Source organism: Magnolia sinica, chromosome 5 (genome assembly GCF_029962835.1).
Source record: "Magnolia sinica isolate HGM2019 chromosome 5, MsV1, whole genome shotgun sequence".
Taxonomy (NCBI): Eukaryota; Viridiplantae; Streptophyta; class Magnoliopsida; order Magnoliales; family Magnoliaceae; genus Magnolia; species Magnolia sinica.
The window spans coordinates 103531954-103556550 of record NC_080577.1 but is presented as its reverse complement, the minus strand read 5'-3'; the positions used below and the strand labels follow the sequence as shown (position 1 = coordinate 103556550).

Genomic DNA, 24597 nt, shown 5'->3' with positions numbered 1-24597 from the left:
CTTGGCCGTTCTTCTTTCTGAGCCGATCTCTCCTCCTTAGTGTATCGACGCAAATGACCCTTGCGGATAAGGGTCTCGATCTCATTCTTAAGATCCACACAGTCGCTCGTGTTATGGCCGTGGTCGCGGTAGAACCTGCAGTACTCGCACTTGTCCTAGTTCTCTGCGTCGGTCTTCATATGGACAAGCCAGTTCAGGAGTCTTTAGCCCTTAATATCCAACAAGATCTACCCCGTAGAGATGTTGAGAGAGGTGTAAGAACGGAATTTGCCTTCGGGCCTCCGGCTCGGCCCATGATTACGAGGGGCTCGGTCATCAGGTTTTTTGTTGGATGACTGAGGTTCTTTGTTCCTCGACCTCTTTTCTTTTGACGATGCTTTGGCTGCTTTAATGTTCCTGCAGGAGTTGGAGAATTCCTCGGCATTGGTATACTTCTGAGCCCTGCTAATGAGCTCGGCCAAGGTAGTCGGTGGATTTTTCCCGATTGAGAAGGTAAACTTCCCTTCTTTGAGTCCGCTAAACATGGCCGAAAGCGTCATTTTGTCGTTGTAATCTTCCACTAATAATAGCTCCTCGTTGAAGCGGGCAATATAATCCTTCAACGGTTCTTTGTTCCCCTGCTTGAGGGTGAACAGATGGGTAGTCGGCTTCCAACTCTTCTTACCAGAGATGAACTGGGTAAGGAACATTCTGCTGAGCTCTGAGAAGGAGCTGATCGATTTTGGTTTAAGTTGTCGGTACCAACTCCGAGCAGACTCGGAGAGAGTTATTGAGAAGGCTCGACACATCATGGCATCTGTGGCTGACTGGATCTGCATCCACGAACGGTATGACTCCACATGCTCCGAGGGGTCTCCGGATCTGGAGAATTGGATGACAGGAGGCATCCTGAACCTCGATGGCATCACCTCGTCCATGATTTCTGAGGTGAAGGGAGGCTCGGTCTCTTCCATCATTATCTGGACTGCAATTGGGACAGATGTAGATTGATGTTTCTTCTACAACTCCTTAAACTAGTCTCGAAGTTCCTTGAACTGTGCTTCTAAAGGATTCTAATTTTCTTCTACTGTCTCTTGGGGGGGTATCCGCCACCTCGGATGTTCTACCCCATCTACTTCTCTCCAGCCAATGGTGAAGGTCAGTGGGGGCTAGAGCCGAAGTGGCAAACACATAAGACTGCTGGGCGTCCCAAGCAGGTTCTGGAATTCGGGTGGATCGCTCCTGAGGCACTGCGTTATGCGCAGGGTCAGGAGCACAGACTGTGCCTAGGAAACTTTGGCCCGTGAACTGATTGGTTGCGGTCGCTCTTCGGGCACTGGAGTGGCTTCCACTAGGTTTAGCGGTGGTTGCTGGTTCTACTGTGCCTTCATTTGGCTAATCTCGTCCTTTAGTATCTAGACTTCGTTCTGCGGTGCCTTGTATTTTTCTTCTCGACTTCGAGTTCGTTGAGATAGTCCTATCAGAACTGACTCGGTGTGTAGCAACGAAGAAGATTAGTGTTGCCCGCTAGGTTCAGGGTCCACCACTATCGCCCTTTTCTTTCCTCTTGCCATTGAACTTAAGAATAGGAAACTGACTTTTCGTATCAGATTCCCACAGACGGCACCAAAAAATGTTGATGTCAAAATCTGGACTACCTCCGCTCAACGTAGTGAACCTTCGACGAACCCTGGCATTGCGCAAAGGGTAAGCAAAGGAGACCCTGGCTAAGCCGAGGGACCCTTCAATGCCTAAGTTAGGCTAGGGAATCTGGGTCTAAGTTGAATGTAGAGAGAGGATGCGAGATATTATGTACCTGTAGCAATGGGGTCCCCTGGTATTTATACTAGTAGGTTGGGCGATCCACATCCGTTCATCTCGGCATGATTTGCTCAATCAGTAAGATATTGTGATCGTGGAGATATTATCTGCAATCCATGGATTCGTGCTATGTATCGTGTCTTAAGAGCACGTATCCTTGGGCGAGATCTTTGGTCACGTCCGCGTTTAGATAGTTCCCTGGTTCGATACTCGGAGTAATCACATCTGGCTTCGGCCTCGGCCTCATCTAAGCCGAGGCTAAGTGTTAGTAGTCGGGGCTGGTCGCATAGCCTTTGCTTCGGCTTATGGCCTCGAAGTAAGACTAGAATGTAGATTGACCTTTGATCTGAAATGACGGCTGTTACTGCTTGGAGTTGGGATGAACGGAGAGAGGATTCGGCCCTGCTTTTCATTCATACTTTCCAGAGGTCTCTCCTCCGAGCTCTGAGGTTCATAGCTGGCTTGACTTGTCGAGTTGGATTTCCCCATAACAATATATATATATATATATATATATATATATATATATATATATATATATATATATATATATATATATATATATATAATTAATGGTAAGATATTTGACATACGTGTGGCTTTAGTAATGAGATTCATTTATTAAATTTTAGTAGATGATATTTAATTGGTGGGTCTTATTTGATCAATGTGCCGAATCTTTGACATATATTCTCACTATATTTAAAGACTTTGACATTAACTTATTAAATATTTGTTTAATAGGTATAGTTTTTCAATTATACCACTGCTAAAGGAAAAATAAAACTCTAATTGAAAATTACCTAAAATAGTAATATTCTAACCATAATTTGAAGTTAACCAAAATAATAAAACTCATTTAAAATTTAATTTATCAAAAATAAAAACCCCAAATAAACTTCATTAGAGGATTTCTAATACAATTACAAATAATTTTTGAAAAGAGAAGGAAATCTAAAACTCTAAAAAGAAGAAAATATGATAAAATTTGAAAATACTAAAACTAGTAATTTTTTTTTATAAATAAAACTTCAAATTTGAACTAGAAGTGTACGTTTTTTTCGTGAAACGGATGGACACAACCCACAACATGGGTAAGTTGACCCTGGATGGCCCATTATGGTAAAGATTAAAAGTTATAGCCGATTTATGATTCACACTTCTAATGGTAATTTTTTCATATCTGCATTGAATTTCTTTGAACCGAATATGTCTAGGACATAGTTATGCCATGCCAAACATTGGATTGTGCCCGGATTGAACAGATTAGTTCCACTTCCATCATACCTTTTATCAAACTATGATACAACTTTCCACTTGAAAAGAATTTGTCATCGAATTATTCAAAGGACTCAACTCATGATACTCGTACTAGTTTGCCACGTTGAAAGCTTGTGAGATCTCCATGCCGCCAAAAAACATCAACAGGATCAGCATTAATAATTTTCCTGAGGATTGGAACATGACCGATCATCTTATTCCTTAACTTGTTATGCATCATTGTCAAAAATATCTACTTACGTAAGTGATTAACTAGCACGTTATCACACACTTCAAATACTTTTTGCATCGATGTTTATTAACAATTTTCTTTTACTTGGGATTAGACTCTCTTATAACTTCTTTTTGATACCGGGATGCACTGTCACGATTCGATCCGCCATATTTTCTGTAGAAATACTTATACTCGATAACTTGGACAAAGGGAACAGGTCGAGTGTGTGCTTGGAAACTCGACCATACATAATCTTGAATGGGGACTTATTAGTAGATCGATTCTGTATATTGTTGAAGGTGAACTTTGCTTGAGTAAGATCAATATCCCCCATGAAGGGCAATTTATCAGGAAGTTCATAGGGTATAATCCTCTTGGACTCCTGCAATATTAGTTTCAACTTCTCGTGGATGTTCATGGGTTCTACTTCTTCTCTTTTTAACTAATGCATTGATCTCCTTCGGCTCATTTTTTTAACAAAATCTCATTCAGTTATGAGAGACTGTCCATTCACTTTAGAAGTCTTGGGTTGACTCTTTACTCTCATAGGGGCAAGGATAATCTTTTATCCTCTTTCATAAAAAATAAAAATATTATTGTGACCTTTATGCGTGGCATCAACATCGTATTGCCCTAATCGATCAAGTAATATGTGACAGACTTCCATATCAACTACGTTACATATTATTTCATCCTTATCATATTTACCAATGGAGAAGGAAATATGATATTGTTTAGTTACCTTAGTTTTGCTGACATCCTCGATCCATCTAATCGTGTATGGAGTATGCTGCTTTTTTGTTTTTAGTTGTAGCTTTTCTATCGTAGTCTTCACTACAAGATTATCATCGCTCCTGCCATTTATGATAAGATCATAGATTCTTTGGTTCATGGTGCATCACATTTAAACGATGTTGTGTCGTTGTAGATCTATTTTCCCCATTAGCTTGTACAACAACTTTCTCATGATCAAAGTGGTGGCTTGCGATTCACCATTATTGGGTGGTGGCTTGCAATTTATCAACAATGTCGCACCACAAACATGATGACCTCAAGCTCCATCATCGATCTCATGTTGCTCATTATTACGATACGGGCCTATCATAAGGGGCCTTCGTCAAATGGTCAATTGTTGCCTGCAGTCCTCGCATGGCTTGCAGATTCTTCTACTGCGACACTTCAAACACTACTACTATTAAAGGATAATTCCTTGGAATACCATCCATGGGATTGTTGCCCGAACCTTGATTAGAAGCCATTGAGTCAAAGAAAAGCCTTGTTCTAATACCAACTGACGCAAGGAAAAGTGTGAAAAAGTAAAGAAAAGGATTATTGTCTTCCTCAAGTTGGTAAAACTTTAAATTCATGAGATAGTTCTTGAATCCATAAGAAATAATAAGAGAAATTTCAAATATTTTATTGAATAATTGTCTAATATGTACGTCTTCTCAATTATATCTCTAATAAAGGAAAAATAAAACCTTAATTCAAATTTACCCAAAATAATAAAATTCTAACCTAATTTGAAGTTATCCATAATTACAAAACTCATCTAAAGCCTAATTTTCCAAAGATAGAAAGTTTAGATAAACTTTACCAGAGGAGTCCTAGCATGATTATGAGTAATTCTTATATAAAAAAAAGAAGTAAATCTAAAACTCAAGAAATAACGAAATACAACAAAAATTGGAATTACTAAAAATAGTAAACCTTTTTTTTTTCTTTCTAAAATCTCATTTTTAACCAGAAGCGTACCCTTTTTTTTTTCACGAATGGACGGACTCGATCCACTTTGCGGGTCGGTTGACCCCAGATGGCCCATTATAACAAGATTGGTAGGTCATGCATCCCGTGATAATACCCAGATCAAAATTTATAGCTGATTTAAGGTTCATACTTCAAACACCTATTTCCCTATCTAGACCTGCCTAGGCCCAGTTACATTGAGGTCTACTTAGGACTGGGCCTAGATATGACGAATTGCTTCCACTTTCGTTTGACATTATCCACTTGTCTATTTATTTTTCCAAATCATGTCACGGCATGAGCCTAAAAATGAGGCGAATCCAAATCTCAAGTAGGCCACACGATATGAAACATTGAGGATGGAACGTACATAGTTGAAACATTCATGGGGCCACAAAAGTTTTCAATTAGGTTAATATTTTTGTGTTTTCAGTTCATCCTAGCAAGAACAATCTTATGAACGGTATGGATGGCATATAAACATCATGGTGGACCCGATGGAGGTTTTCAATTGTTAGTATTTCCCTACTCATTTTTTACTTTCATGGGGCCCACTTGATTTTTGGATCTAGCTCATTTTTGGAGCTCATGCTATAACATGATTGGCAAAATGGATGGATGGGGGTGGATTTCTCACAAACATCGTGATGGGCCCCACCTAGCTTCTGGCTGCAGGAACTTCCCGTGGCATGGTGTCAGGGGCATGCACGGATCTATAACTCTAAGTGGTAGACTGAGTGAAAGATGCCTCGTTTCAACTATGAGGTCTTGGCATCGTTTCCCTAATGGGGTGGCTAACAGTAAAGTGTGATCTGAGAATGGGTGTACTAACAAGCTAAAAAGATAAAAAGAAAAGAAAAACAAAAAGAGAAGGGCATGCATGGATTGTGTACTACCCCCTCCCGGAGGTACACCCATGGGGGTACTATCTCCATTACGATCTAGCTAGATATGGGCAGTCCTGTTAGGGGCTCTATGGGCCCAGTGTAATGTATATATTTTATCCATGCCATCTATCCATTTTGACAAATGATTTTTAGGGTATGAGCCCACAAAGGAAGTAGATTAAAGGCTCAAGTGGATCCACCACATGAAGCAATGGAGATTGAAATCCTATCCTTAAGAACTTCTTGGGGCCACAAAAGTTTCGGATCAAGCTGAGATTTATGTTTTCAGTTCATCTAGGTCTATGTGACCTTATGAACAGGTTGGATGGATAATAATCATCACAGTGGGCCTTAGGAAGTTTTCAATAGTAGATCAATCCCCACTACTTGTGGTGTCGTCCACTTGATCCTTCAATATGCTTCCTTTTTGGGGCCCGCCCTAAGATGATCTTTCAAAATAGATTAACAACATGGATACAATATATACATCACGGTGGGCCCCATAGATCCCTGACAAGATTGTTTATCATTAGCTAGGACCTGGTGGGTGTAGTACTCAATCTATGCCCCACCACTACTTAGCTAGAGACGGATGGTCCAGTCAGGGGCTTTGTGCATGGGACCCACTATAATGTCTTTGTTTTATCCTCGCCGTACATCCATTTTGATAAATCTCTTTGGGCATGAGCCCAAAAAGAGGCTAGATATAAGGCTCAAGTGGGCCACACCACAAGAAGTAGTGGGGAATGAGATTCTACCGTTTAAAACTTCCTATAGCCCACTATGATGTTTATTTCCACTATGATGTTTATTTGCCATCTAACCTGTGTATAAAGTTACATGGGCACGAATGTAAGGGAAAACATACATATCAACTTGAATATCTTCACAGAAATTTGTGGCCCTCAATTGTGATTTATTTTCCATCCAACCTGCTCATAATGTCACATAGACCTGGACGAAAGGAAAATGTAAATATAAGCCTAGTTCAAAACTTCAATGGCTCCCAAGTGGTTTTCAAGTGAAGGCTTTCAATCCCCACTCCTACTTGTGGTGTGGTCCACTTGAGCCTACAGTCTGCCTCCGCCTAAAAAGAATCTGTCAAAATGGATGGATGGCATGGATATACGTCACGCTGGGCCCACATAGCCATTGTTACCCTGAGCATAGAGATATTCTTATGCCAGGGCTGCGTGCAGCCCACAGAGATGTCTATGACAAGTCTACTCCGTCCATCTATTTTGAAAGATTACAATAGGACAGGATGCTAAAGATCAGGCAGATCTAAAACTCGTGTGAGCCATATCACACGAAATAGTGGGGATTGAACGCATAGGGTGACAAAAGTGTTGCATCAAGATGATATTTGTTCCCACAGTTTATCTGAGTGATAATAACCCTGTGAATAGTTTGGATGGCATATATATAAATGTCATGGTCAGCTGCAGGAAAGTTACAACTGTGGGCATTTTTCTTCACACTGTTTGGTTGGTGTGGCCTACCAAACTTTTGGACGTGCCTGATTTTTATAATCCTGTTCTATTGTGGTCTTTAAAGCAGATGGAGGATTGAATTTGACGCGGGCATTTCTATGGGCCGCACATGGCCTATGCCGGGGTCACAGGCAATCCGCATCCAAGATGGTTACCATGGGCCCACTTTGGTGTATACATTCTGTATACACAGAGTCCATTTTTACATATCATTTTAGGACATTATCAAAAAAATGAAACAAATCCAGTTATCAGGTGGATCGTAACATAGAAACAGTGGTGATTGACCATTAATGAGCCACAGAAGTTTTGGATCAGACTGGTATTTGTTTTTTTTTTTTTTTCCTTCATCCAAGCTTATGTGACCTTATCAACAGATGGGACAGCAAATAAACCTAATCAATAGATTGTATGGCAAATAAACACGACATAAACATTAAAATCCTCCTCGAGAAGTTTTTAATGGTAGGGTGTTCAATCACCACCGTTTCCTATGATTGGATCTGCTTCATGTTTTGCATAATGACCTAAAATGATCTGAAAATATAGATGGTCGGGGTGGATACGGAATACATATATCATGGTGGCCCCACGGTAAGGGCGGCACCGTTTGGCCAGGCCAGGGTCTCACCTAATTCGCCCCCATTCCATTGGGGCGCGGATTAGCTACTAAGAGGTTGAGCAGCGAGACTAGCTATTCAAGTGACGTCAGCAGATTATGTGAGCCCCATCATGATGTATGTTTTGTATCCACACTTTCCATCCATTTGAAGAGATATTATAGGGCAATATCCAAAGAACGAGTTAAATCCAAAGCTCCAGTGGACCTAGCACAGAAAACAGTGAGACAATGACAGTCACCATTAAAAACTTCTAAAGGCTACAAAAGGTTTATATCAAACTAATATTTGTGTTTTCCCTTATCTGATGTCTTTTTTAACTTTTTCACAGGTTAGATTTCAAATAAATATTATGATGGGTCTTAGGATAGTTTCAATAATGGTAATTACTCTCCTGACTATTTCTTTGGCAGGGACCCCCATAGATTTTTTTTTTTTTTGGTTCATACCTTAAAATGATATCTAAAAATGAATGGATGACATGGATATAACACATACATCATAATGGGGCTCACAGATCTCGGCTACGACTTCAGTAACCAACTCGCTACTCAACCTGTCAGTATCTAATCCTACTTGCCGCGAGCAAACTAGGTCCACATACATAGAAGTCCTTGACAAACCTACTCTGTCCAACTGATTTGAAAGACCACAATATCATGGGGTTATAAAAAATTAAAAACCAGACAGATTGTCTGTCACATGGTCAGAAGAGCGGATTGCATGTACCCCATATGCCTGTGCCCGAAGCTGTGTGGGTCCCACAGTCTACGACAAATCCACCCTGTCGATCTGTTTTTAAAGACCACACCTGGATTTTTTTTTTTAGTTCATACCTTAAAATGATATCTAAAAATGAATAAATAGTATGGATATAACACATATATCATGGTGGGGCTCATAGAACTTGGTGAGGACACTTCAGTAGCTAACTGGCTACTCAACCGGTCAGTATCTAATCCTACTTGCTGCGAGAAAACTAGGTCCACATGCATAGAAGTCCTTGACAAACCTACCCTGTCCAACTGATTTGAAAGACCACAATATCACATGGTTTTAAAAAATTAAAAATCAGACAGATTGTCCGTGACATGGTCAGAAGAGCGGATTGCAATTAATGTACCCCATATACCTGTGCCCGAAGCTGTGTGGGTCCCACATAGTCTGTGATAAATCCACCATGTCGATCTGTTTTTAAAGACCACACCTGGATAAGATTCTAAAAATAAGCAAATCCAAATCAGGTGTGATAGGGTAATTTTTTACTATATACACCACCTTTTATCCACCTCACTAAACCCCGAACTAAACCTCTACTGTATGTAAAAAACTCATTCTAGACGTAAATAATTGAACTTTTTCACTAGCTTCTACCTTAATAGGAGGGTATTTTCATCCGTCCGTACCTTAAAATGCAGTTTGGTGTTCAAACTCTGCGGCAGTAAAAAACAAAAAGAGAAGCCTTGAAAGCTAAGCGTCTACAATGTAATTTTTTTTATTTTTTATTTTTTGTATAAAAATGAAGTAGTGGAAGCAGAAACGTCCACAGTCAGAACCTTTCCGGTGCTGACCATGATATTTATATGCTATCAAAACCGTTTACATGGTTATTACCATTACCACTCAATTATACTGTAGGAACAAATATCATCCTGATGCAAAACTTCTGTCAACCTCGAGTGTTCAATTCCCACTATTTCATGTGACATGGCCTACTTGAGTTTTTTGGATATGCCTGAATTTTTTTTTAAAAATATTATTATTTTTATTATTTTTTAATTTTAAATTTCTATCTTATTGTAGTCTTTAAAACTAGATCGACGGAGTAGATTTGTCTTGGACATCTATGCGGCCCCACACAGCCCCATCTTTGTGCCTAGGGCACACCGCACATGCAATCCGCTCTCCTTCCATTTCAAGGACGCGGCTTCGGTGTTTGCCGGAACTACCGAACTCCGTGATTAAGGGACTGTAGGGCCCACCATGATGATGTATTTTTATACATCCACGCCGTTCATACGTTTTTAAATCTCATTTTAGTGGATAACTAAATAATGAAGAAAATCCAACTCTCATGTGGACCACACCATAGGAAAAAGTAAGGATAAGAACACCTACCATTGAAACCTTTCTAAGGCCAGTGTAATGTTTATTTGCCAATCAAACTGGTCGATAATGTTAAACAAATCTCGATGAAAGAGAAAAAAAAAAAAACCCAAAATAAGCTGGATACAAGACCTTTTTGAGCCCCCAAGAAGCTTTTAACGGTAGGGATACAATCTCTGCCTTTTCCTGTGACATGGTTCATCTGCGATTCTATCTACATATATAACAGTGGGCCCACAGTCCCGAAGCACTGAGCTGGGTGCAAGGTGGGATCAACCTGATGAATGGATTGGATCTGGCACCCTCATGTTGGCACATGTGTAGCGTTTACATGAACTTCATTGCACCACGCCTGTCCACCTAGCAGTGCCAAAGCAGCCTACCTAATGCAGGGCGTTGATTAAGGGGACTTTCACGTCACCCATCGTCTAAGCGGTGGAGTAGCTTTTCTAGTATTCAAATTCATTGTGGGGCCCCCCAAATGAGCGATCTAAATGATAACAACTACCGCCACCAGATCGGTGGTTAGGATCAGTCAACCTGGGAAATACTTTTTGTCATTTGTCAGGACACAACTACTACCACAAAAGTCTCCCAGATCGAGAGTTCCCATTGACTACAAAGACAGGTGGGCCCTATGCATAAAATCTCATTCAGACGATCCTAACCGTATGTCTTCTTATTTGGGTGAACTGTTACCTATTTCATTGATCCATGTCAGTAAGGATGGTGGGGCTCGCCAAATCACATGCCATGCCTTGAAAATCTCTTAATGGAACAATCCCATCTGGCTAATTGTTGGATCATGATCCGTAGAAGGTGACTTGTTTGGGTGGTTTGGATTTAATGTACGTGCCACGTGTACAAAAAATAGGATGGGCGCGGCTTCGGTGGATCCCGGATCCACAGAGGTGGGTGCGACCCTGAGTCCCTAACTGTGGGGCTCACAGTATGTATGTGCTTTAAATCCACACCGTCCAACCATTCTGACAGCTCATTTTATGATATGGTACCAAAAATGAAGCTGACCCAAATCTTAGGTGGATCATATCACAGGAAATAGTCATGATTGAATCCCCACCATTAAAAACTTCATGGATTCCACTGGAATGTTTATTTACCATCCGACCTGTTGATAAGGTCACAGATACCTAGATGAAGAGACCACGCAAATATCATCTTGATCCAAAGATGTTATGGCCCATAAAAAGTTTTTAATGGTCAATTACCACTTTTTGCTCTACCATGGTTCATCTGAAATTTGGATCTGTTTTTTAGATTATGCCCTAAAATAAGGTTTCAATACTGATGGACGGCGTGGATGTAGTCACATACATCACGTTGGGTCCCACACTCAGGGGTCCCAACCACCTCCGTGGATATGGTGGATCTACTGAGAAGCCGCTCTCCAACAGGACTACTCCGCACCATAGCAGTAGGAGAGTGCGAAGCACCTCATCGTTTCTTGGACTTTTGTCACCCGAGGTGTAAAACAGATATGCATGTGGGACCCACCATGTCGTGTATGTGAAATCCGTTCCATCTATCAGCTACTGTCCTTGATGTTAACCCCTATTGTAAACAATCAGCTAGACCCACAGCTCACATTATCCACAACACATGGAACAATGGGAATTAGAATCAACCATACGTTTGTGGGTTAGGACACCATGGTGTTTATCTTTCATCAAACCAGTTAATCAGGTGGTGTAACTCACCAGGATAAAGATACAATACAAAAATCAACCAAATACATAACTTAGTGACTTTTGGGAGCAATTTTACATTGTTCCCATTGGTGTGGGCCATATATATTTTTAATACTGCTTATCTTCTAAATGTAGAGTTTAAATAATGGCTCTCACCTGATGGACGGAGTAGATTTAACATGTACATCATGGTGTACTCACAGAGCTTGGGTCTCTCACATGCCATGTAAAACAGGTATTGCCGCCTATTCCGGTACACTGTTCCTGGCTGACCGGTTGAACTGCTAACCACCTAATCGGTGTCGAAAGATGTCTCTATCATTGTATTGCTTTCTCTACAGCTCACCGACAATTTCATTGTCGTATTGCTGGTGTGGTGTCACTATCTGTTGACATATTTAAGGCTGGATTCTCCTTAAATCCAGTAAAGTAATAATTACTGTACATAAGTTGCGCATGCGCGTGGGGCCCACCGTCTATGTATATGACATCCTAAGAAATCAAGTTGATCTAACTATTTATGTCTGCACTTACCGGCTTGTTTGATTTTCCAGTACAGTGGTAAATACCTGCAAATGGGGTAATAATTATTTCCCTTTGCATTTACAATATTTTCACCCGTGCTTGATCTGGCTACTTACTTTTGGACAAAAATTCAAGTAGATTGTGGAATATTTGTGGGTCCCACTATAATGCATTTCACTTATCCACGCGGGTAATCTATTATGCTAGCTGAATTTATGGCAATCCAAAGCTTTAGTGGACCATGCTATAGAAAAAAGTGAATCAATCACTTACCGCTAAAAACTTCTAAGGGCTACTCTTTTTTTTTTTTTTTTTTTTTTTTCCACACGAAAGGAAGCCGTGTGAATTCAACCCGTTGAAAACTTCCCGGGCGAACAGAAGTTTTGGATAAGCTGTATATATATATATATATATATATATTTGTATTTCAAAGTTGTATCAGTTGTATTTGTATTTAAAGTTGTATTTAACGTTATATTTGTGTTTACACTGTTTGGATTTTCAAACTTTTGCAACTTAGATTAATTCCTTATTCTGTACTTAACTTGAAGTTAAAAGAGGTTCGAGGCTTCCTTGTCGTAATACCCTCTAATCATTAGCCAGTCGTGCATAAGATTGTTTTTGGGAATTCTATTATTGACAAGCCACTCTTTTAATTAAGAGTTAATATGAAACCAGGAAGAAAATCTCTTTCTGAAAGGTCTGCTAAATATTCAAAATTAGATAGATCTAATAGCTCTGCTTCTGTTAGCCAAAATACTACTACACCTTCTAAAAGCTTAAAATCCAAAATAACCAGATGGTTTTCTACCCAAAGTAATTTTGATGCAGAATCTGCAAAATCAAGCAAAACAATAGAATCTACTAGCATCGGCAAGACAGCCTTTGCTGAGACAATGTCTATTAAAAATCTAGAAGAAATTCGATACTCAGATATCGAACAATCACTCCAAAATTGGAATTTACCACAAGTTCCTACAAATGAAATATACATTGAAGGATCTTTCCAAAATGATGAGTCACTTGAATCTGATTTCATCATCAAAACTGTTGAACAAACAATTCCTATATCTCACCAAAATGAAGATTTATCTTTACTCTCTGTTCGAGAAATAATCCAAAATTCTTCTAAATATAATTACCTTCATCTAGGGTTTGTTCAGGTTGCTGTAAAACCATTAACTCGATTGGGTTTACAGACTTCTTGCCTAGTGACTTTAAGAGATAAAAGACACCTTGCCTTTAATGATTCCTTAATTGGAATGGTTGAAGCAACCCTTACTGATGGACCTGCATATTTTATATGTATCCCAAACTATGCTGTATCTTTAACAGATAAGCATTTATCAAGATTTCTAAGATTAGGAATCTATACCCAGGGATTTAATATGTTACCAGGAAGCGAAAATATTACGATAACATATCGTATATATTACAAATTAATGAAAACAAATGCTCCAGGGACAGCCTATGAAGACAGGGTTAAAGGTTTAACTACTCTTTTTATGGCTAACCTAAACCACAATATCGTGGTTCCCAAAAGAATTAAATGGGATGAAATCAATATTGCCAAATGGCATATTGAAGATGCCCATGAAAAACTTCCAAAAAAAATAACTGAACCAGATATTATACAAGTAAATAATGATGGTTCTGTTGATATCCTCTTTTCCAAATATTCTAAAGAACCAAGTTCTTCTTTTCAACCTACTTCTTTTCCACAGCCAAATTCTATTCCAAAAACAGTCCCTACTCATGTTTTTAGTCCTCGATACCAAGAGGATGAATATAACCCCACGGAAAGTGATTTTATACCTCGAGTAAATGTCATTTCCTCTGGAGACATTCCCTCTGGATCCAACTTTCCAAAATCATTTGCTATAGATACTGAATATCTAAAGCAAGATTTTCAAAAACATCCTTTAACTAAATGGTATTTTAAAAATATACCTGAAATAGTTAAAAAGGATCTTAAAGAAAAATGGTATCTTCACATGGAAACAGTGAAAGAAACTATCCCTTTCTTTACATGGTTTAAATTACATACTGAACAAATTCCAACTCCCTCAAAGGAAATTCTTATGCTCCAAAATCTCACTAGAAAATGGGAATCTCAAGCTGGAAATCAATTAAACCAAACTTTCCCTCCATTCCAATCCATCAAAATATCTGGTACTATTGCATCCCCTATAAAAATAGGAGAAAAATTTCCTGCAGATAGACCAGTTACTCCAAAAGATTTAGCTCCTATAGTTGAACAAAACAACTATACGAACACTTTTCTTCATACTCTTGGAGAACAAATGAATTTGAATAAAATACCCTTCTCCCCAGCATCTTCTTCTTCATCTCCAATAGAGCAAAGAAAAACCTCTGCTTTCTTCTTACCCAAAGAAGCTGCTAAGCCAGCATTTCCAAATCCAAATTCACGATCAGATTTTATATCTGAATTAGCCAAAGAACTGGAAAAAGCAAAAAATCCTTCCGTTAATGTTCTTTCCCAAGAATTTCAAGAATCTTCTGAAATAAATAATCAACTCCAACAAATTCGTCTAGATTCTACTTCTGAATCTGACAATGACAATGAACAAAGCGATTCAGAATCTGGTTCTTGTACCGATCCAGACATTGAGCGAATAAAAAGTCAATTTATTGAAGTAAGAAATCTTCCCCAAATTCAAAGCATTGTTAAACCTACTAAACAATATTACCAAAGGCCTGCTCCTGTTGATCTTCAGATAGAAGAACAACAAACATTCTCTAGACTCCATTTCGATGGCAACCATCTTTATGAATGGAATCTAGATGGTATGACTGAATACCAAATTCTTCAACTCTGCAATCAAATGCTATTTTACCAAAATGCATGTTTAAGATATCAACAGAACCATCATTATTTACTTGTATAATATCTGGTTCAGTTATTTTTTTTGGAAGTTTTTCATGGGCATCTTCAATATGCCATTTGGCAATATTGATTTCATCCCATTTAATTCTTTTGGGAACCACGATATTGTGGTTTAGGTTAGTCATAAAAAGAGTAGTTAAACCTTTAACCCTGTCTTCATAGGCTGTCCCTGGAGCATTTGTTTTTATTAATTTGTAATATATACGATATGTTATCGTAATATTTTCGCTTCCTGGTAACATATTAAATCCCTGGGTATAGATTCCTAATCTTAGAAATCTTGATAAATGCTTATCTGTTAAAGATACAGCATAGTTTGGGATACATATAAAATATGCAGGTCCATCAGTAAGGGTTGCTTCAACCATTCCAATTAAGGAATCATTAAAGGCAAGGTGTCTTTTATCTCTTAAAGTCACCAGGCAAGAAGTCTGTAAACCTAATCGAGTTAATGGTTTTACAGCAACTTGAACAAACCCTAGATGAAGGTAATTATATTTAGAAGAATTTTGGATTATTTCTCGAACAGAGAGTAAAGATAAATCTTCATTTTGGTGAGATATAGGAATTGTTTGTTCAACAGTTTTGATGATGAAATCAGATTCAAGTGACTCATCATTTTGGAAAGATCCTTCAATGTATATTTCATTTGTAGGAACTTGTGGTAAATTCCAATTTTGGAGTGATTGTTCGATATCTGAGTATCGAATTTCTTCTAGATTTTTAATAGACATCGTCTCAGCAAAGGCTGTCTTGCCAATGCTAGTAGATTCTATTGTTTTACTTGATTTTGCAGATTCTGAATCAAAATTACTTTGGGTAGAAAACCATCTGGTTATTTTGGATTTTAAACTTTTAGAAGGGGTAGTAGTATTTTGGCTAACAGAAGCAGAGCTATTAGATCTATCTAATTTTGAATATTTAGCAGACCTTTCAGAAAGAGATTTTCTTCCTGGTTCCATATCCTAACTTTTAATTAAAAGAGTGGCTTGTCAATAATAGAATTCCCAAAAACAGTCTTATGCACCACTGGCTAATGACTAGAGGGTATTACGACAAGGAAGCCTCGAACCTCTTTTAACTTCAAGCTAAGTACAGAATAAGGAATTGATCTAAATCGCAAAGATTTGAAAATACAAACTGCGTAAACACAAATACAACTTTAAATACAAATTTAAGTACAAATACTACTGCTTACAAGATTGGCTTTGATACCACTTTCGCCAGGATCTTCTTGCGAGCAGTTCTTGCGAACAGCAGTGTCACACAAAAACGGAAGAAAGAAAAAACCAGAGAAAAAGAGAAATTAAGAAGGCTCACAATTGCTTGCTAGTCAAGCACTTTCTTGGACTAAACATTGAATTCGCTATTCGAATTCCTGCTTACAACTCGAATACTACACTCCTTATATAGAGTTTGGAATAGAACTATTACAAAGCGGATTTACAAAACAGGAGGAACGATACTGTGGGCGCACAGTAACTGGTTTTGGCACTGTATGGTTTTACTATTCTGGAAAGTGAATAGTAAAAGTGCTACAGTGACAGGCGTGCTGTAACAGTAGATTCGCTACAGTAGCTCGTTTGGAGTTTTCTGACGTGTCTTTTGGAAGATAGCGGAGACAGCTTGGCTTCGGCTTCGACTGTCGGTGCTTGCATGTCTTTTGGAAGATAGCAGAGACAGCTTGGCTTCGGCTTCGACTGTCGGTGCTTGCATTTGGCTTGCATTTGGCTTCAATTTGGCTTCATGCTTTGAAAGAAATTGCATTTTGAATTTCTCAAAACTTTTTTAGAAGAATACATCTTGATCATCCGGATGAAGATCAATATCAGCAGCAGCTGTTGAAGATTCTTCGGATTCCACATAAGTTGATCCTTGTCGGCTAGATATTTGATCTTGAAAAGCAATGAATGCAGCTTTGAGTGCACTCAGCTCTTTCTTTAGTTTGGCTGTTTCATCTGGAGGAGATGCTATAATAGCCTCTTTGAATGACTTTGGCAATTTTTTGGAGGAAGCCTGCTTCTTTGTTGCTTCGAGAACAATGGAGCAGTCAAATTTATTCCACCACTTGATGTATGTGGACTGGAATAAGACTTTGGCATTTTGATATTCAGAGGGTAAAACTTCATATTTCCATTGGAGAATCCATGGAATCCCATGTTTGGCATAATATTACATCAGAAAAAAGTCTGGATATTCAGGCTTTTGAGCTTTCTCAAGATTTGAAAAATGAGAAAATAAATTTTCTGGCAGGATGTTTGAATGGCCACCAAATAAAATCCACCATTGAGTATAAAGCCATGATGGAATAGATTTGGTATATGGTCTTGAAAAGTTTAAAAACCATGAATGACTATTTTCAGAATTTTGGAATAAAAGAGCATATTTCCATGCAGCCATATAATCCCAATATGAAAAGAAATGAGATTTTCCATCAGGACTATGGATAATTTGGTATTGGGAAAGAGAATTTCCCCATTCTTTTTGGAGAATGATATTGATGATTTTCATTTTGAAAAATGAAATTTCTTTTTGGTTTTGGTTAGTGCGATGCTCAAAAATTGCACTTTTGGTTTGGATCAGAATAGCTTCATAGAAGTTTCTGGAGAAATTTGGCTGTCTTGGATTAAAATGATTATTTGGAAGAAAAAGTTTTGGAATGAGAAGATCTTTTGGAAGTTTGGAGAATTCTGGATCTAGGGTTAATACCCTATGTTTTCCTTTTGGTTTGTATTCTTCGGGATTTTGGGTATTTGGAACGAACGCTGTTTTTGGAGGAGTTTGGATTGTTTGAAATGGGTCTTTTGGGACAATTTGGATTGAAGGTTTTTTCTGTTCTCCGATCTGGAGAGGAGTCTGGAGAAGAGGAAAGAAGGAATTCTTGATTTCTAATTCCATTAGTTCTTTTCCCTTGTTTTTGGCCTTTTGTGGCATTTTGGAGTTTTTGGGGTAGATCTCGATTCAGTTTTCCCTGTAAAAATTCGCGAGATAAAAAATCAGGCAAAGAATTCTTTTTTCCCGGGATAAACTCGATATCAAAATCAAAAATGGATAAAATAGCTTGCCATCTAGCAAATATCTGTTTTGAAGCTAGGTTTTTCACATCTTTTTTCAAAACTTCTTTGGCAGCTTGGCAATCGACACGAAGAATAAATTTTTGGTTTAAAATGTCGCTTTGGAATTTTTGGATACAAGAAACCATTGACAAAATTTCTTTTTTAATGGTAGAGTAGTTTTGTTGAGTTGGGTTCCAAGTACCAGAAGTAAAACAAACAAGTTGTTCTTTGTCTTTTGAATCTTTTTGTAAAAGAATTCCACCATAACCGATGTCGGAAGCATCAGTCTGGATGATTTTTGGAAAATCAGGGTTTGAAAGATTGAGACAAGGAAGATGTCTGACTTTCAATTTAATATTTTTGAGAGCATTTGTATGGTCTTCTGACCAAATAGTTTTTGGTTTTTTGGTTAAAGGATTTTGTAAAAGAGCCCTGTCTTTAGCTAAATCTTTATAAAATTCAGATATATAATTTAAACATCCAAGAAATCTTTGGAGTTGTTTTTTATAATTTTGTCAGGAAATTTATCTGCAAATTCAATGACTCTTTGGATTGGCTAGATTGTATTTTTTGAGATTTTGAATCCTAGAAATTGAATTTCTGGTTGAAAGAGCTTTATCTTTCTTAAAGAAAGGACAAGACCATTTCTTTCAATAACAGATTTAAAAATTTCTAAGTGTTTCCAATGTTGATTTATATTTTGGGAATAGATGAGTAAGTCATCTATGTATGAGAGAATGAAATCTTTATAAGGATTAAAGATATCATTCATAATGTTTTGGAATTCAGAAGGAGCATTTTTTAGACCAAAAGGCATTACAGTCCATTCGAAATGTCCGAAGGGAACAGTGAATGCTGTTTTGTATCTATCTTTAGGATGAATTTGGATTTGCCAAAATCCTGACTTGAGATCGAATTTTGAAAATAGATTGGCTTTATGCAATCTATTTAATAAATCTTTTTTATTTGGAATTGGATATCTGATTGTTTTTAGAACTTGATTCAAAGGCTTGTAATTTATAACAAGCCGAGGAGCACCTCTTTCAATTTCAGGAGATTTTTCCACATAAAAAGTAGCACAACTCCATTGGGATTTTGATGGAGTTATAAGACCTTTTTGAAGTAGAGAATTGATTTCTTCATCACAGAGTTGAAGAAGTCGGGCATCCATCTGAGAAGGGCGAGCTTTAGTAGGAATGTGATCTTCATTAAAGTTCTCTATATATGGTAGAGTAACTAAATGAGTTTTTCGATGCCAAAAGGCATTATGAACCTCAGAACAAAGATGTTCTAAAGTTTTTTGGAATTTTGATAATTGATTTTGGAAATTTGGGTGTAGAAGTTGTTTTTGGATTTGAAGATGAGAAATTTCATTTCTTAGGAAATGAATTTGGGTCTCCTTATTGGAAACACAATTAACAACTTCCGATATTAAACCATGTTGAGGTGGTTTAATGAATTCAAAGAATAAGTCTATTGAATTTATTCTGGTTTGGATTCCTTTACTAGTGGTAGTAAAGGGTTGTATTTTCAGGATGAAAGGAGTACCAAGGATGGCATCTTGTTGGAGGTTTTTAACAATGATGAAAGTGAGTGGAATACACACCCCATTTTTGCAAATATGAACATTTGGTAATTTGTATTCAATATGAGATTCTTGGCTATTAGCAGTATAAATTGTATAATTTGTCTTTTCACAATATTGAGTAGGAATCAATCCTTCTCGAAGACAATTTACATCTGCCCCTGTATCTATTAAGGCAATCACATCTTTTTTAAAATTTTGATTCGTAATGGTAATAGGAGTATACCATTTTTGGAATTGGTAAATTGTCAAAGAATTGACAATATTTGGATTAATATAGTTTTCAATTTGATCATTTAGTTCTTCATCTGGAGAAATAGATTGCAAGATTTCTACTTGCCTTTTGAGAGTAGAAATTTCCTTTTTAAGGATATTTACTTCCTTATAAAGGTCTTGCAAATTAATCTGGGTTAGGGAAATGTTACGATGGTTTTGAAGGCGTTGATACACATCAAGCATGGATGTATTAGCAACAATTTTTTGGAAAGGCATTGAGTTATTTCTAGAATTTTCTTTAGGGACTTCTGGTGTTAAAGCCTGATCAAGGGCTTGTTTAAGATATTTCGTTTTTTCCTCAGGGTCATGGACTTGATTAATGAGTTCAAGAATCAATTGATCTTTGGCAGTGATCACCATGACGTTTGGTTTGGAAGAAGTAGAAGAAGAATGATGTGAGTCTTCTTCAGAGAATTTACATTTACATTGCTGATGATTCTCTTCCTTATCAGAAGAATCAAAGGGAAGTTCAGCAGCAATTTCTCTGACTCGGCGTTTTGGAGTATTTTTAAAGCATTTATTTGCATAATGACCAGGAAGGCCACATTTATAACATTTGGGAAAATTTTTTCTTTGTTTTGAATACTTGGGTTTGGGTTTTTGTTTTGAGTAGGTTTTAGGAAGATTATCCCTATTTCTTCTTTTAATGTATTTTGGAGGATAGTAAGCTTTGGATTTAGAGTGTTTTCGAGTAGAAGGAGAAACGATGGGGTCATATCCGAATTGGTAACAAAATGTACCTAATTCTTTTCGGCCATTAGATTGTTCTCGCTTTAATTGCTTTTGGAGTTTCATTTCGGTACAAATTCCTAAACCGACTTGGCAAATTGTTTGAATGAGTTCACCAAAAGTATACCGGTTATAATTTAGTATACCAAAATTTAAATCTTTTAGTTTAGCTTTGACCTTTTCTGAGAACAAAGGAGGAAGGCCCAGTATAAATTTTTCTTTCCATATAACATCATTACAGGAAGTAATTTTGTATAATTTGGAGAGAAAAACATCTTTATACCATCGGAAATCAGTTAAGGTTTTACACCTAAGATTCATTAATTGTTCTTTGTTCTTCTCAGAAACATCATCGGTCGATCCTACAAAATGTTGAATTATATTAACAAGCAGACTAATAACTTGGTCATCAATTGGATTTCCTTTATCATCAAGGATAGGATTTCCTTGAGCATCCATTTTAACAGCAGAAAGAATCTCATCTCTTTGATTTTGAGAAAGAAATGAATTCCACCATCCATATAACTGGCCAGTAAAACCTTGCGTAATAGCACTAGCAATATTGGCAATTGTATAGTGGTAAATTAAACAAGCGTTTTGGTAAATTAACATTTGGTTGCATAACTGAAGAATCTGGTATTCAGTCATACCATCGAGATTCCATTCATAAAGATGATTTCCATCAAAATGGAGTCTAGAGAATGTTTGTTGTTCTTCAATCTGAAGATCAACAGGAGTAGGTCTTTGGTAATATTGTTTAGTAGGTTTAACAATGCTTTGAATTTGGGGAAGATTTCTTGCTTCGATAGATTGATTTTTGATTCGCTCAATATCTGGATCGGTACAAGATTCAGATTCGGAATCGCTTTGTTCATTGTCAGATTCAGAAGTAGAATCTAGACGAATTTGTTGGAGTTGATTATTTATTTCTGAAGATTCTTGAAATTCTTGGGAAAGAACATTAACCGAAGGATTCTTTGCTTTTTCTAGTTCTTTGGCTAATTCAGATATAAAATCTGATCGTGAATTTGGATTTGGAAATGCTGGCTTGGCAGCTTCTTTGGGTAAGAAGAAAGCAGAGGTTTTTCTTTGCTCTATCGAAGATGAAGAAGTTCCTGGAGAGAATGGTATTTTATTCAAATTCATTTGTTCTCCAAGAGTATGAAGAAACGTGTTCGTATAGTTGTTTTGTTCAACTATAGGAGCTAAATCTTTTGGAGTAACTGGTCTATCTGCAGGAAACTTTTCTCCTATTTTTATGGGAGATGCTATAGTACCTGATATTTTGATTGATTGGAATGGAGGAAAAGTTTGGTTTAATTGATTTCCTGCTTGAGATTCCCATTTTCTTGTGAGATTTTGGAGCATAAGAATTTCCTTTGAGGGAGTTGGAATTTGTTCAGTATGTAATTTAAACCATGTAAAGAAAGGGATAGTTTCTTTCACTGTTTCCATGTGAAGATACCATTTTTCTTTAAGATCCTTTTTAACTATTTCAGGTATATTTTTAAAATACCATTTAGTTAAAGGATGTTTTTGAAAATCTTGCTTTAGATATTCAGTATCTATAGCAAATGATTTTGGAAAGTTGGATCCAGAGGGAATGTCTCCAGAGGAAATGACATTTACTCGAGGTATAAAATCACTTTCCGTGGGGTTATATTCATCCTCTTGGTATCGAGGACTAAAAACATGAGTAGGGACAGTTTTTGGAATAGAATTTGGCTGTGGAAAAGAAGTAGGTTGAAAAGAAGAACTTGGTTCTTTAGAATATTTGGAAAAGAGGATATCAACAGAACCATCATTATTTACTTGTATAATATCTGGTTCAGTTATTTCTTTTGGAAGTTTTTCATGGGCATCTTGAATATGCCATTTAGCAATATTGATTTCATCCCATTTAATTCTTTTGGGAACCACGATATTGTGGTTTAGGTTAGCCATAAAAAGAGTAGTTAAACCTTTAACCCTGTCTTCATAGGCTGTCTCTGGAGCATTTGTTTTCATTAATTTGTAATATATACAATATGTTATCGTAATATTTTCGCTTCCTGGTAACATATTAAATCCCTAGGTATAGATTCCTAATCTTAGAAATCTTGATAAATGCTTATCTGTTAAAGATACATCATAGTTTGGGATACATATAAAATATGCAGGTCCATCAGTAAGGGTTGCTTCAACCATTCCAATTAAGGAATCATTAAAGGCAAGGTGTCTTTTGTCTCTTAAAGTCACCAGGCAAGAAGTCTGTAAACCCAATCGAGTTAATGGTTTTACAGCAACCTGAACAAACCCTAGATGAAGGTAATTATATTTAGAAGAATTTTGGATTATTTCTCGAACAGAGAGTAAAGATAAATCCTCATTTTGGTGAGATATAGGAATTGTTTGTTCAACAGTTTTGATGATGAAATCAGATTCAAGTGACTCATCATTTTGGAAAGATCCTTCAATGTATATTTCATTTGTAGGAACTTGTGGTAAATTCCAATTTTGGAGTGATTGTTCGATATCTGAGTATCGAATTTCTTCTAGATTTTTAATAGACATTGTCTCAGCAAAGGCTGTCTTGCCGATGCTAGTAGATTCTATTGTTTTGCTTGATTTTGCAGATTCTGCATCAAAATTACTTTGGGTAGAAAACCATCTGGTTATTTTGGATTTTAAGCTTTTAGAAGGTGTAGTAGTATTTTGGCTAACAGAAGCAGAGCTATTAGATCTATCTAATTTTGAATATTTAGCAGACCTTTCAGAAAGAGATTTTCTTCCTGGTTCCATATCCTAACTTTTAATTAAAAGAGTGGCTTGTCAATAATAGAATTCCCAAAAACAATCTTATGCACGACTGGCTAATGATTAGAGGGTATTACGACAAGGAAGCCTCGAACCTCTTTTAACTTCAAGGTAAGTACAGAATAAGAAATTGATCTAAATCGCAAAGGTTTGAAAATACAAACTGAGTAAACACAAATAAAACTTTAAACACAAATTTAAATAAAATTACAACTGCTTACAAGATTGGCTTTGTTACCTATATATATATATGTATATATCGTGCAGCAGTGTCACACAAAAACGGAAGAAAGGAAAAACCAGAGAAAAAGAGAAATTAAGAAGGCTCACAATTGCTTGCTAGTCAAGCACTTTCTTGGACTAAACATTGAATTCGCTATTCGAATTCCTACCTATAACTTGAAAACTACACTCCTTATATAGAGTTTGGAATAGAACTATTACAAAGCGGATTTACAAAACAGGGGGAACGATACTGTGGGCGCACAGTAACGATTTTGGCACTGAATGGTTTTACCATTCTGGAAAGTGAATAGTAAAAGTGCTACGGTGAAAGGCGTGCTGCTGCAGTAGATTCGCTACAGTAGCTCGTTTGGCTGAAGTGTCTTTTGGAAGATAGCGGAGACAGCTTGGCTTCGGCTTAGACTGTCGGTGCTTGCATGTCTTTTGGAAGATAGCGGAGACAGCTTGGCTTCGGCTTCGACTGTCGGTGCTTGCATTTGGCTTCAATTTGGCTTCAATTTGGCTTCATGCTTTGAAAGAAATTGCATTTTGAATTTCTCAAAACTTTTTTAGAAGAATACATATTGATCATCCGGATGAAGATCAATATCAGGAGCAGCTGTTGAAGATTCTTCGGATTCCAC

The 24597-nt window shown here is 37.3% G+C and overlaps 1 protein-coding gene across 1 annotated transcript; it reads right to left on the bottom strand.

Annotated features, from left to right (window-relative positions):
- Positions 1–227: 227 nt before the first annotated feature.
- On the bottom strand, positions 228–953 carry LOC131247125 (uncharacterized). The gene has a single exon (XM_058247564.1). The coding sequence runs from the start codon at positions 951–953 to the stop codon at positions 228–230; it is 726 nt and encodes a 241-aa protein (XP_058103547.1).
- Positions 954–24597: the final 23644 nt, after the last annotated feature.

What these genes read in the sequence shown, in the direction of transcription:
- LOC131247125 (XM_058247564.1), bottom strand. Translation starts at nt 953, where the DNA reads ATGGAAGAGACCGAGCCTCCCTTCACCTCAGAAATCATGGACGAGGTG.